The sequence below is a fragment of the Papio anubis genome, chromosome 4 (assembly GCF_008728515.1).
Source record: "Papio anubis isolate 15944 chromosome 4, Panubis1.0, whole genome shotgun sequence".
Taxonomy (NCBI): domain Eukaryota; kingdom Metazoa; phylum Chordata; class Mammalia; order Primates; family Cercopithecidae; genus Papio; species Papio anubis.
The window spans coordinates 26381217-26396414 of record NC_044979.1 but is presented as its reverse complement, the minus strand read 5'-3'; the positions used below and the strand labels follow the sequence as shown (position 1 = coordinate 26396414).

General features: G+C 51.3%; 1 protein-coding gene across 1 annotated transcript in view; it reads right to left on the bottom strand.

The window, feature by feature from the left end:
* Positions 1 to 15198, bottom strand: part of PLXNA4 (plexin A4) — a 455015-nt gene that overhangs the window by 30525 nt on the left and 409292 nt on the right. The window contains exons 22-25 of the mRNA XM_021936279.2: positions 14562 to 14830; positions 11418 to 11484; positions 10420 to 10566; positions 5745 to 5904 (exon numbers count right to left, since the gene is read on the bottom strand). Of these exons, the coding sequence (XP_021791971.1) occupies positions 5745 to 5904; positions 10420 to 10566; positions 11418 to 11484; positions 14562 to 14830 (643 nt within the window). The remainder of the gene's footprint in view (positions 1 to 5744; positions 5905 to 10419; positions 10567 to 11417; positions 11485 to 14561; positions 14831 to 15198) is intronic.

The window sequence follows — 15198 nt, the reverse complement described above, 5'->3', positions numbered from 1 at the left end:
GCACCCACACATGCACACACACACATGCACGCAAACACACACACACGCACACACACTTGCACACACGTGCACACACACAGGCACACACACAGGCACATGCACATGCGTGCACACACACGCACACAGATGCACACACATGCGCATACACACATGCGCACACACGTGTGCACATGCACCTCCTTTTACCCCAAGCTGGGGACCCTTCAGGCTTTGCATTAACTCCCCTTCCAGTCTTCCTGTCATCATCTCTCCTCAGACCCATCCCAGGAAGCTTCAGGAAGGGCTGCTGAAGAAAGGCAAGGGTGGAAGGAGGCACCAACTAGGCTAGGCAGAGCCAGCAAAACCGACCTACACAGTTCACACAGGACCACCTTCATGACCACATGCTTGGACTTCCACCCCTGCCACCTTTCCTTACCTTGGGGGCACTGTGAACAGGTTCTCACTAGAAGCACACACCAGCCCTACACAGCACCCACTCTACCCTCCAAACCCCGGGCCGAGAAGGAGGCTGGAGGAGGAGACAAGATTCATGGCTCTGCATGCCTGTCAGCAGGGAGCCCCAAGGAAACACCTGGCGGAGAGCCCTGAGACCTTCAACATCTGGCCAAGCTGAAGTGCTGGGAGCAGGCACCAGGGAAGAGCTGGGAGAGCCAAGAGAAGATCAGAGTGTGTCTGCTAAAAAGGCCAGAAAATTCACCTGGGAGCAGGAGGGGTGACCCTCTAAAAATGTTCTTTTAAAAAAAAAATTATTGTGACAGCAAGTTCCCAAATATAACATGATTGAACTATGACACCTGGTGCTTAAAAGAAGAAGTTCCTGAATAGAAGTGCATTCTTTGCACTGAAGGTACTAGATCTTTGTAAACTGTAAAGTGCTGTGCACTGGTCAGTTGTTGCTATTTAGGGATGCCTGGAGAGTGAAAGGCAAAGGCAGGCTGTGCCCCACTTCCTGATTTGAGAGAGACAAGCTAGAACTTAGTAGATATTCTTGAATGTGGAACACAGGGCTCTGGCATGAGTCCAGGCGGTGTGGTGGGTCAAAGAAGAGTTTAGAAGGCAGGTGGTGTCAGTGGGAAGGAGGAAAGGTGACCCTGGCATTCATATGCATGGCACCAAGAGAAAATTGCTAGCTCTGACCTCTCTCGCAGCAGCTCTGCCCGGCAGCCGGATGCCCTGCTCCAGGCACCAAGCACAAAGGACAGACACACTCACAATCCAATTTGTTACATTTCCACCTTCCAGGGAGAGAGGGAGGTGAAATAAAAAAGAAAGAAAAATCCCATTATCTTTATCTGTCCTTCCCATCAGGTGCAGAGGAAAATGCAAACTGGGGAGACAGCTGCTGTGAACTCTTTATATTTCACTCAGAAGATAGTGTATCTTTTTATTGCCTACAGGAATTACTTATTTGAAAAAATATATCCTTTCAGCTCGCTCGACTTGAGCCGCAAGACAGAGAGAGGGTGGTGGAGTTCTGGGGCTATTGATAGAGCATTTGCATTAAACTACAGGAATCTCTGGAGGTCATGGACAGTGGCAGAAGGGAGAGGAAATGGGGGCTGCAGAGGAGACTGCGTGTGAAGGGAATCGGAGTTCTCTCTACCTCCCTGCTGTGTACCTGGGCCCAGGCACTGTGCTTCTCTGAGCTGCAGATTCTCCATCTGTGCAGGGGAAAGAATGGCACCAATGATTTCCCTTGAGGAGTGAAGGGAGGAGGAAAAGAGCTCCTTAGTTCAGACAGAAAAATGTCCTGCCTCTGCTAGTCTGCTAAGAAGTGGGGAACTTCTCCTAGGCACCTTGGCACCTCCATGCCTGGCACAGAGCTGGCCACAGGGTAGGATCTTCTCATGTTTGTCGAAGAGTTAAGTGATGCAAACAGGTACCTACCCTGCCCAAATACCTGTGAGTGGAAAGGGACGTAAACCTGGTTGTGGGGACAGCCTCACGTGTAGCAGGGGGAGTGCTACCTGGGCACTGTGCCTTAGAGCTCCGCCTCAGTCCCAACTCCTCCCGCTGGGGTTGCTTTCCTTCCCCAGCTTCCAATTGATTGCAGCGAAAGTGGGCCCTGCGGTTCCTGGGATAGTTAATTCTACATGTCAACTTGGCTGGGCCACAGTGCCCAGATATTTGGTCACACAGTATTCGAGATGTTTCTGTGAGGCTGTCTTTTTATGAGATTAACATTTATACCAGGGCAGATTTTGAATAAAGCAGATTTCTCTCCATAATGTAGATGGGCCCCATCCAATCAGTTGAAGTCCTGACTGGAACAGAAGACTGACCTCCCTTGAGAAAGTGGGAATTCTGCCAGCAGACGGCCTTCAGACTTGAACTGCGTTGTCGCCTCCTCCCTGGGTCTCCAGCCTGCCAGCCAACCCTGCAGATTTTCGACTTGCCAGCCTCCATAATTGTGTGACCACTTCTTTAAAATGAATCTCTCTTTCTGTTTCTAGACACACACACATGCACGCACGCACACAACCCTTGTTGGTTCTATCTCTTTGGAGAACCCTTACTAACGTGGTTTCCCGTCTTAGCTCCTTAATGCCTGGACAAGTCTTGTGAGGGAGTAGAGGGAGAGGAGTGGGAGAGCTCTGAGGAGCAATGAATAGACATGTCAGGAGTGAGCAGTTAGGCAGAGCCAGGGGCCACAGCAATGATGAAAGGCAGGAGCCAAAAGCCAAGCAAGAGCGGGGAGGGTTGGGCTGGATTTACTTGGGACAATGACAGGGTGGTGCCAAATGTCTTTGCTTCCTGCTGAGCTGGCCTGGGAAGGGTGCTCCTGCTATGCCAGGGGCTGGGCATCAGGAGAAGGAAGGCAGCCTTTGCTGGATGCCCTCAGCAGTGGGAGAAGAAAGCACAGCGGGTAGGGGGAGAAAGTTGGGGGGCATGCTGTGCTGTCTTGGCCCTGTCCAGCACTTGGGGCTGAGTGAGTGCCAATGTGCTATGCGTCCTATTGGCATAAATAGTCACACCTTACACTTGTAAATTGCTCTTAGGCTTTCAAAGCACTTTCACCTACATGATGGGAACAACTTTCCTTGCCTCTCTCTCCCCTTGGGGGCTGTGATTGAACGGTGTGGAAAAAGCATTTGGGTCTCTCAGGAGGCCCCAGTTTTCTTGCGATGCAATCTAGCTTTGGTAAGAAGAAGCCTAGAGCTTTGCGGGCAGCTCCAAACGCTGGATTTAAAAGGAAAAAAGGGAATTTCTCAGAAGAGCACCCATCATGGTTGAGCAGGGAGACGTTGCTGAGCAGCTCAGCGAGATGCCCCTTCCCAGTGAGAGGGGGCCCTAAGGTTCAAACTGCCCCAGGCCTCTCTTTGCTTCTCCCTGTTATCTGTCCCTGCTGTGGGGATCTTATTTCTCCAAGTGTGGCCCAGCAGCAAATGTGATGGCAGAGGAATCCCCTCTGTTTGTTTGGCTGCCTGGAGCTTGAACAGTCACGGTAAGCACTGGAGACCTGTTTCCCCTTGGAAGTCGGTACCTTTCCCTGGCTTGTGCAGCCTCTAGCTGGGGAGACCAGCCACCCTCAGGTAGGTCCTTTTTGCAGAGCTGCCCTTGGGCTTCCTTTCATCATGGTGGATGGCAGGAATGACTGTGCCTGCTTTGTCTGCTTCTGTTTCCACTTCAGATAGTCTAGAACTCTGGCTTCAGGAGGCTTTGCATCCCATAAAAGACTTGCTTTGCTGGGCTTGTGCTCCCAGGCTTTCTGAGGGAGCGATTTAAGGGACTCTCAGGACGAAGGTCATGGGGCTGCCTTCTGTGAGCCCCTCCATGGGAAATCACCTATTCTTAAGCACAGAAGCATACATCTCCTCATGCAGCTGCATGCAGGTGCTCCTTCTGTGTTCTGGCACACCTTTGCAATCTCAGCTTCCAGCATGAAGGAGCCTGCTCCTATCACAGCTCTCCCTCTTGGCCCCACTCTGTCTGGACTCTCCTCCCACCTGAATTGCATTAAGGACCCTGCAAAGCTGAAGATGCCCACAGATAAAACAAAGGAACAGTGGGTGCTAGCTGGTTCCACTACCAAACTCAATTCTCCCTGGAAAACCCCTTTAAGGAGTATCCCACTCAATTGTTTGGACGTGGGGAACACAAAAATCCTCCCTCCAGGAACTGTTCTGTCTCCCACTGGGCCATGACAGGTTCCTTCACCCTATGAGTCTGTGGGATCTTCATGGCAGCAAAAGCAAATCAAATGCACACAGACACATAGGCCTGGTCTGACTCTAAGGGCACACACGTGAGCACACACTCACACCCCTCCCCACCACATCACATATTGGCTTCCTCTGTGTCGCAGAAACAGCATACTCAGAGACACCTCCACAGTGGAGGGAGACACATGCTCACCCAATCTCCCTTCCTCAGCATCCAAGCTCAGAGCACAGGGCCAAACAGCTTCAGCCAAGAGCCAAGAGAGAGGAGATGGGGTTAAATAAAGAAGTGAGAATTTAGAGGAGTTGCTACAACTTCCTGATCCTAAGAATCTTTAGGCATCAGAATTCAGAGGGAGTGGGGTGAAGCAGTGGGAGGCGACGAAAATTCCCTCTGGATTCTAGAAAATAGCACAGATGCCCGTCTGTCTTGGATGGCTTAGCCAAAGCCAGCTTAGAGGCCAGATGGATGGATTAGAGGCGTCTGAGGGGTCCTCCCACCACTATGTTGCCAGGAATCTCCAGATACGAGCATATACACACATCAGTGCTTCTCCCTCCATGCCCAGCATCAACAAACAGGCACACTCAGTATCCTTATATTATCCTCATAATCAGTGACAGCAGCAGCCAATACTTACTGAATGTGTATGATGGACCACACACTGCATTAAAGAGGCTTTTACATGCATGATCTCACTGAATTCTTACTACAAGGCAGGCACTATGATTATCTTCATTTACAGCTAGGAAACTAAGGCATACACACAGGTTACTTGACCAGGGTCACACAGCTAGGATTTGGAGGCACCAGGATTCAAATCTAGATGTGTTTGATGCTGGCCCACAATGCTGGAACCACCTCTCTTCCCCGCGGGCAACTTCAGATCATGGGGCTCCCCATGAGGATTTCCCCCGGATAGCATCCTATGAAATGCTTATGCAAACCATAACTGGCTCTAAGTACAGGTGGTCCTAACCAGCATGCCCTTGTTTATAGAGGCTGGGAGATCTATTCATGGAACATTGAGTTAAAATGTCATCCTTCTCCCCAGCAGGCTGTCATATCTCATTTTCCCTATACTTTCTCTCCATTCTCTATCACTGATCCAGCTCCCTCAAGCTGTAGGCATTCGGCAAAAATTATAGCCACAGAACTGAGTGGAAGGGAAGAGCCTCGGGTGACGACAGAGGTGGTGGCAGGACCTTGGGATGCAGGAGCTCAGACTAGCGGACTCTGCCCTTAAATCCCTTTCTTTCCAGATATGACTCCTTCATTTCCCACCCCTCTGCTATTCAAAGGACCCCAGAGGCATATCCTGCCAGGCAGATCACCAACAGACTACCAAGTGACTCGCGGCCTCCTCTCTGCAAACTGTTCACTGACCAGCTCTAGTCAATTCCAAGCAGTCCAGGAAGGCAACCTATGGGCTCCTCGGGGATCTGGGCATGCCTGACTCTCTCCAGCCAGTGATTCTCCCCCTTGGATCTCTACCCCAGCCCTGCCTCTGCTGACAGGAGAAGGTGAGGTGTGTTCAGGACCAGCCACAAGGACAGCCCCTGGGTGGACAGCCTACTCACCCAGATCCATATCTGCAGCTTTGGGCCGGTGGGAGCAAGGCACATTCTTAAAGATGGCATCTAGAATCTTCTCCTTGACCTGAGTGATGGTGTCACAGTTGAGGATCTTTACTGGGACCTCGGGGCTGTTGGCATTGTCTGGGCTGACACAGCTCAGGACCTGAAGGAAAGGTGGGGAGAGGAGGATATGAAATGGGGTAGCAGGAAAAGCTCCTAGATCCCCAGCAGCACCCTGGGATCCCATTCTAAAAGGCTCTTCCTTTTTTTCTAGAATGGGCTGGGGAGGAGTAGGGTGGCTCCAGGCCATCTGTGCTCCCACCAAGTCCACTGCCCTTTCCTGTCTGGGTAAGCAGGACAATGCCTTGGCTTCAATGTCCTTGAGGGAGTGCAAGCTGCACACTTCACTCCTTGTCAGAACAAACTTCATTAAAATCCTGATTTTTCAAAGGGACAATACCCAAGCATGTGGAAGCAGTGAGGGGAAATTTGCAACAGAACACACACCAATGCATCCATGCACACGTGCTATCTCTCTCACATGCACACAGGAGGCAGTGTCGCAGCGGCACACCCAGACCCTCGCCCACCTCTGAAACCCCCTGCCCATCCATATGTGTCTGTCTCCTTCTTGTCACTCCTTCTCGGACGCACACTCACACACAGAACTAATAGGAATCTGGCTTCTTTCTCCAAAGATTTCACAAGCTTCGATTTTTGTGAAGGTTTCATTTGCCTGATTAGAGGTTGGCAAATCTATAAGACACTTAATGTATTCTTTAAAAACAAAAAGATGCCCTTTAAAGATTGCAGGTTCAAGACACCTGAGATTCTTTCCTGGCCCTGAACTTGAACCCCTGTGTTGGGGGAAGAAGTGACTGCATAGTTCAGGGCTTCCATTTCTCTTTTTGGAACTAGTAGGAAAAGTTAAAACTCTGCTTCACCAAGCTACCTTTTTATTTTTTTTTTCCTTGAAAAAGCTCTGGGCTTTTCCTTTAAAAAGAACAAGGCTTTTCTTCTCTTGCTGTTCTCACAGTGGGATCTTTCTAAATCGACGGCACCGTGTGGGCTCCTGGGTGGACTGGTGGGGAATGGGGGTGGGTGCTGTGGGTACTGGAATAAGTGAGGGCACAAGATCCAGGGCAGAGAAGCTGGGCATCCTAGGGGTACTGATGCCAAGTGGCCCTCCCCTTCTGGGCTCCCGAACTCTCCCTCGGGCTCTGCTGCCAAAGAGCCCTCTGTGAGTCTCTCTTCTTCTTGGAAATTTCACTCCCTCTGTGCCCCCATAAGCATTTCCCAATTGTCCTATCTGGTTTGCAGAGCCAGACACCAGTCTCTCTCCCACTCCACCCCCCTTCTTGCTCCATGTGGTGGCAATCAGAACCCTGGGCTCTGGGCACCTGCCTTTCATTAGCAACTAGACTGCTATGAGCTCCAATGGAAACATGCTTATTCCATTAAGAAGGGAAAGAAAAAAAAACCCTGAAATCTATAAAACCAAACTCTTACCCTCAAAATGCCCTAACCTGAAAACAATGGTGGAGAGACCTCTGCCCTGAGCATCCCATGTGTGCCTCCTCCCAGCTCCCCCCTCCTTCTAAGAGTCTTCTGGCCCCTTCCTTCTGCTCCACAGCTGAGAAAAGCCTGACCCCTGGGCCGTTCTGGCAGCCCCTGCTGTCCTGTCCTATGGGCCCTGGTGGGGCAGCTCAGCCTTCCCAAGACAGCAACATGGTTTGCTCTGGGCTTCCTCCTCTGAGGGACCCATGAGGCAGAGGCGGCCACCTAAATGTAATCTCCTGGCATTTCTAGTTGCTGCAGGAGTTCAGCATGGCCTCATGAGAACAACTCCATGGTGCACTTCAGGGCAGGGGTTGGCGTTCTAAAGTGGAAGCAGTGGCCCCACAGAAGGGCAGAGCCCCGGCCACTGGCCAAGCCAGAGCTCCACCCACAGGTTCCCTTCCCCCATGCTCCTTGGCTAGTTTGTGAACAAGCTGCCTCATGATTTCTCTGCCAGGGAATTGCCTCTCAAACGCTAATGTGCACACAAGCACTTGGGGGCTTTGTTGAGATACAAATTCTGATCTAGGAGGTCTGGGATGGGGCCTGAGATTCTCCGTTTTTCCAGGTTCCCAGGCAACTAGCTAATGCTCCTAGGTTCCCCGGTGGGCATCTAGTGCTCTAGCAGGCTTCCAGGTGCATGTCTAGAACTCCAGCAGGCTCCCGGGCAGGCACCTAGCACTCTGGCAGGGTCCCAGGTGGGCATCTAGTGCTCCAGCAGGCTCCTGGGCGGGCAATTAGTGCTCTTGCAGGCTACCAGGTAGGCATCTAGCATTGCCTGGCTCCAGGCTTCCACATGGGCACCTAGTGTTCTAGTGAACTCCTAGGTAGGCATCTTACACTCTAGCATCCAGACATTGCTGATGTTGGTACTGGGGCACTCCCACTAGCAGGGTCCTTGGCCACACCAGTCCAAGCTCCAGCATCAATCCAATAAATCACTAAACACTTAGGAGGCATACCTGACTGCAAAGTGGTACACTCACTCTCCCCACAAGCCTCTTAGAGCCTCTCTGTGGTTATCTCTCCCGCCCAAGACAAGGCTACTCTTAGCAGGCCCATAGCACTCTGGGCTCCTTCAGCCACCGCCAAATCCCAGAACTCCCTATCTTTGTATTTGGTCTGCTCTTCGGAGTCTGCACGTCCTGTATGCTGCCGTCCTGCACGATTTCTTGCTGTCTGCCCACACCCTGAAAGGGCTGCTCCCCTGCACATGTGCAAATACCTTCCCCAGGCCTGAAGGCGGCTATTAAAGCTCCCTGTGGCCGTTTCTTCTCCAGGCAAAAAAACCACAGTTTCTTTCCTCTCTCCTCACTGCTCCTGTCCCCAAGTGTTCCCATCTAAATGGATACTGGTCCCTGAACCACTCCAATGTCCTCACGTTCTCTTTAAGTTGTGGCACCTGAAATCAGCTCAGTGCACTAGCACTACTGTGGCCTCTGGAACAAAGGATGCTACAATCTGGGGACAGAACATGATTACAACTCATTGTGTTGGATTCAATATTGGGAAGGTGCTGAGGAGACAGGAAAGAAAGGGAGTGGAACGGGGAAGACAGGGTGGAAGACATTTACGCAGTAGTTCTATCTCATTAAGAAATCCATTCAGGTCTCTATTTCTGGAAGGGTTTTTCCCCCCTTTTCCATTTTAATCGGAGCCTGTCTCTCTCTCCTTCCAAGCAGATGGTAACTGCCAGGAAGCAGGGGCCTCGCTCGCAGGCTGCTCCTTTGAATCTTCATAAGGAAGCCAATCCCCACAAATCTGTTCCGACGTCTACTGGGATTCCCGGGGCTTTTGGAAAATGAGAGTGGGATAGGTGGATCACGGTCGCCGTCTTCCCAGCCAGCAGGGATGGCTTTGTTCAGAGGTGGGAACTGTCTCCCCAGCTGGCCACAGGGTCTGGAATTTGCCCTCGACTCAGAGCAGTTGGAGGGGTTGTCCGGGAATCACACTCCCTCCCAGTCCTACCACGCCCCGGCCTGCTGTGGCTCCCTCTGCATTTGAATTTCCGTCTGTTCCCCGTCCTCATCATTCCCTTCTGTCTCTTTTCCTTCCATTCTTGGGTGCCACTTGCATATCACCCCCAACACTCAGCTTTTATCTTTTCATACTCCCTCCTTCCACATCCTCTCTTTCTCAGAGAGAAAGGGCTGGCTGGAGATCACAATGATCTCCAAAAAATTCTGAGAGTGAGCTCCCTGGGTTTGAAAAGACAGTGAGCAGCGAGTGGACGCACGGTCACAGTGGGGAGAGGCAGGCGGGGCCTGTGTGACCAAGCACTAGGGCATGAGTATGACATGGGCTTCACCACCTGCTCATCTTGTCCCATTGGATCCCCTGCACAACTTCACTCTGAACAACTAGGATTATCCCCACTTTAGTCGGTTCTGTTGGTGTTCTCATTTTTTCCGATAAAGACACCCAAACTCAGAGAGATTAGGGACCTATCCCGATTCACCCTGTTGGTCGAAGGCAGAGTCAGGGCTCAAATACAGGTCTGTCTGATCCCAAAGGCCATGCTCTTGAATGCTAAGCCTTGGTGCCTCCTAGCGTAGCTGTTTTTGTCAGGTGAGGGAGCCTGACCTTAACGGAGGGGATCCCTATGTTCCTTCGGCAAACGCCTTGCACCACCACGCCCCCTTGGCTTTGCATTATACAGCTCGGGTCACAGTTGTATTTGAACTTAGAGCAGAAGGCAATGTGGGCTTAAGAACTATGAGGAACTCTTTCTAGCTTCCTTTCCTCTCTGTCCCCCGCTCTCTGCCTGCACGGACCTCTTCTGTAAAGCATTGACTCTAAGCTGGGAGGACAGAAGAGGAGTTCACCTGGGTCAAGGGCTATGACCCTATAACTGGTGTAGCTAGAAACCCCCAGTTCATTGGCTGAAGTGTCACTCAAATGTGTCTGAGCTACTGGTCCCCAAATCCAAATGCACTGGTGAAACACAACAGAGAAAGTCTGGGGTGATAGACACAGGGGGAGCACCTGGCTGGGCCCATACAGCAGACACACCTGGAGAGGTGACCATTCAGCCTTTCTGCCATCCCCTCTGCTGAGCAGGGCTACCCAGGACCGAAGCCCGCCTGTCAAAGCCCCAGGGGAAACAGATGGGTGGGCTCACCAGGGTTTTGTAGTCAATCTGCTGGCGGATGAGCTTGTCCTCGCTCAAGGAGTAGCGGGCCTCACCCGTGATGGCGTCGATGGGGCCCTTCTCCATCTGCTGCTTGATGGCACAGAACAGAGAGAAGAGGGGCTCCCCGGCACACTCCTGGAGGTGAGAAGAACCTCATTGGGAGCAGCTCCTGGAACATTGGAGTGCACCCCCGAGTTCCTACTTCTCCAAAGGGCGGCTTCCATCCCCTGCCAAGTCCCTCTGCCTGCCCCCACCTGCTTTTATACTCAGCTCTTCAATCTCCTTCTCTCCAACTCCTCATCCTGCAGGGTGGCATTCCTCCTGGCTCTTTGCATCACAGGGTCTTTTCCCATTCTGCCCATTTCTCCTTTCCTACTGCCGCCTCTCCAGGGCTCTTTCTTCCTCCCCCGCTCCCCTCCCCTCCCCTCCTGCCCTCCTCTCAGCTCCTCCTCCCCGCCAAACCCAGCTCTCTCAGAGGCTCCATCCAAAGGCAGAGGTCAGTCCTGGGTGGCACGAACTCCTTAGAACATAAGTTAATAATTGGAAGCTGAGCCTCTTCCACCTCCCAGGCGCATCCTTGGCTTATCTGCCGCAACATGCGGCTTCTGCACCGGCCCGGGGCCCTTATCAGCCTCAGTAAGTCTGGGGCTGGGAGAGGGAAGAGGAAAAGCAGAGAAATAATGGGCAAATTGTTTTTAGCTTCAAAGGGGGATTCAGCTTTAGGGACCATGCAGGGCCTCTCAGGGCTCATCTGTCCCTCGCCAGGAGGGAGGAAACTAGCTTCAGGAAGACTGTGTCTTTGGAGCTATGATGGACTGCAGGCCTCTGTTTTCCTAGACAGTCCATGATAAGGATGGATTCCATTTCTTGTGGGGTTATAAGAGCCAGGCCCAGTAAGGGAGAACTGGGGGTTGTGGAGTGATCCCCAGTCAGGCTGCAGAGAATGAACGAGGCAGGGCCAGAAATACGTCCACATCCAACCCTACCTTGAGGAACTTGTAGAGGAGGAAAGTGAACCAATTGGTCAGCATCTTCTCAGCCACCGACTCAGTCCTGTCAGCAGTCACCGAGGGAACCAGCGGAACAAGACAAAGAAAGAAGCAGCTGGTCAGAGCCCGCAGGCTGGGAAGGGCAGGGGAGGAATTGTGCATTGATCTTGCTGCTTCTAGCGTTTAGGCCAAATCTTGAGATCCTAATGAATATAAGACTTTCATGGACTCCTAGATGCCCCCATAATGGTAAGACAAGCTTTTCCTACAAAGCTGGAAGATGACATTTTGGGCATCAGGCTGTGGGAGGGTTTTTGGCTGGAGTGCCTTAGAGCACTGCTGACCAATTGCACATTCTGTGATGATGTAAATTTTCTCTACCTGTGCCATCTAATATGGCAGCCACCAGCCACACGAAGCTACTGAGCACTTGAAATGTGGCAGCATGTCTGAGGAACTGACCCTGAACTTGTATTTATTTTTAACTAATTTAGATTTAAATAGTCACATGTGGCTCAAAGCTATCCTATTAAATAGTATAAACTTAGAGAACTTTATGGGCTAGTTGTGTTCTTTTGGGTGAAAAAAAAAAAAAAAAAAAAAAAAGAATCCCAAATTCCTGGGGAGGTACCAATTTGGCAGGGAATAGGAATAAAGGTGGCGGGAGAAGGGTCCATGTCAGAAGGCCAGATGGCCAAACTGAGCCTACAGCCTGAGCTAAAGGCTCCTGGCATTCACAGCAGCATAAAGCCATATACTCAGCTCATCCCAAGCCGTGTCAAAACTGTCCTATTGCGGTTGGGCGCGGTGGCTCACGCCTGTAATCCCAGCACTTTGGGAGGCCAAGGCAGATCATGAGGTCAAGAGATCAAGACCATCCTGGCCAACATAGTGAAACCCCGTCCCTACTAAAAACACAAAAGTTAGCCGACGTGATGGCACGTGCCTGTAGCCCCAGCTACTTGAGAGGCTGAGGCAGGAGAATCGCTTGAACCCAGGAGGCAGAGGTTGCAGTGAGCCAAGATCTTGCCACTGCACTCCAGCCTGGCGACAGAGTCAGACTCTGTCTCAAAAACAAACAAACGAAAAACTGTCCTATGGCAAAAGCTTCCACATCCTTTGGAACTTCCCTTGGGAGCCCTTTTACAGCTGCATTTGCAATGACAGAAAGTTCATTCTTGAGTCTAACTTGTGTCTTTCATGCTACAACACAAGCCCATCTACTCTTTTACTTTGGAAGTGAAGATGCAGAAGCAGTGCAGTAAGCCCAAGGACATTCTTGGTTGCATCCATTTAGAGAAAACAAATTACGTTCGAACTTGCACTAAGTATGTGGCCAGTTCCAGAGAGAAACTAGCCCATCCAGGTATGTCTGGATAGTTTAAAGTTGCAGTTGCCAGAAAATGCTAATAACTAAAATCCCAAGGTAGTTGGGAGGCTGCCAGCACAAAATGAAGCTGGGAAGAGAAAAGAAGGAGGAATATTGAAAGGAGGTAGGCAGCCAGGGGCAAGAAGAAGAAAAGGAAAGGAGAGCAGAAGGAAGCAAGAGCATCCAGGAGAACAGGAATGGAAAACAAGGGTGGGGAGACACAGAGGCAGAGCGAGACCACGCCGGGAAGTTGTCGGTGGGAGCTCTGGCAGGCAGTGGCAACCCTAGAATTATGCCAGTGGGTGGCTGCGTGGTGAAAGTAAAACAAAAATCAAAATGATCTACCTTGCTGTTTCCAAAGCTGTCTGCTGGCTCTTATATGCAGCAGACTTTTGCAGCTGTGCAGGCAAATGCCCACTGCTCCAGGAAAAAGCCTGAAGTAAACACTTCTGAAAGCCAAATCTCTCTGCTGGACCAAGTGGGAACCACTGAAGCCTAGCCTTAGACCCAGAGACCAAAGATGGAAGTCTGAGGGACAGGCAGAGAGCACATGAGTGGTCTAGGCAGAGGGCTAGACAAAATGACATGATGTGGGAGTTTTCTAACTTCAGATATGCCAAGGCCAAAGGTATTGGAATAACGGCCTAGAGGAGAAATGGTCGTAGGGTACACAGAAAGTTCAAACAGAAGCACTGATAGAGTGAGACAGTCTCTAGTTCCTATAAGGCCAAAGTCACAGGATAAGGTTATGTCTTTACATAGGACCTTTAAGGTTTCAACAGTATCAAGTCTGAGGCCTCCAGGGTGTTGAGTGGTGGACTCTGGTCCCATTTAGAGCCTATAGCAGGTGCCAGGAAACACTCACTGGGCTGCACTGAGTGAGACATCACCAAAGGACTTTCCTTCAGTGCTTCTCAAACTTTAATATGGATTGGGATAACCTGGGTTCCTCGTTAAAATGCAGATTCTGATTCAGTGGGTCTGGGAGGGCCTGAAATTCTACACTTATTTATTTATTTAGAAACAGGGTCTTGCTCTGTTGCCCAGGCTGGAGTGCAGTGGTGAGATCATGGCTCACTGCAGCCTCAAACTCCAGGGCTTAAAAGATCCTCCTGTCCTAGCCTCCAGAATAGCTGGAAATTTACAGGTGTGCACCACCATGCATGGCTAATTTTTATATTTTTATTTTTGTAGAGATGAGGTCTATGTTGCCTGCTATGTTGTCCAGGCCGGTCTTGAACTCCTGGCCTCAAGAGATCCTCCTGCCTTGGTCTCCCAAATTGTTGGGATCACAGGCATGAGCCACTGTACCTGGTCTGTGATTCTGCTTTTCTAACAAGCTCCAGCATGCTCCCGATGCTGCCCCCTGCCACCTGATGGCATGAGGCCACAGGTCTTCTCTCCTAATCCAACTTTGGACTTAGATAAGGCCAGAGGATGGTCTAAGTGACCTCTGAAGATTCCATGAGAGGAGATTGCAGTAGACAGGGTCAAGATTAAGTAGAAGGGCAGAGAAGCAAAAATGTAGATTTGACATAGGGGCAAGAGAACAAGAGGGTGAGCCAACAAGTCCATGCACCCTTGACTCCTGAGGACAGTGGACAGATTCTTCTCAGGAGGCCTGCAATGTAGCCCTGGCTCTGGGCTAGTTAGTGCCTTGAACGTAGGAACGTGACTGCTCTCCTAGGAGCTCTACCCCAGTCTCCCTGCAAGGCACGGTGAGCCAGGTGCATGACTGGGCTGGAGCAGGGTGCCGCAGACTGCACCCTCACCTCCTGAGCAGCAGCTTGGGGTGGTTCTTGCTCTCCAGGTTCTTGTCTATGAGGTCGGCCAGCAGCTGCTTCAGCACATCAGTGGCGTACTCCAGCTTGCTCTGCAGCACGGTCATGATGAGCGAGGCCACATTGCCACGGTCGCGCATGGAGAAGCTACGCTGGGACTCGAGCGTGCGGATGAAGGACAGCAGGAACACCTTGTTGTTGATGAGCTGCGCGAAGAGCTTCAGGCCTTTCTCCACACGCTCCTGCCGGTAGCCCGGGACCTGCAGAGAGACCTAGGAGTCGTGATGCCATTGGCAGGGTGGGGAGCTCAGTGACCTCCCCATGGGATGGCTGTGCCCATACCCATGACCCTCTCACCCACCAATTAAGCCACAGTTCACCTGGCTAATGCTGTGAAGCCCTTAGCACTGAGTTAAGTATCTGATTAACCTCGATTGCAGCCTCTAGTTTAGAGAGGAATGAATTGAAGCACAGAGAGGAGAGCATCACATGGTTAGTAAATGGCGGGGCTGGGATGGCACTCACTTCTGCCAGACTCCAGAGCTCTTCCCTGATGGTGACGCAGAGTTGATGAGGACCCCTGTGCCATGGCAAAGCACCTCACAGTCCCTGTGGGGAATTCCAGGTG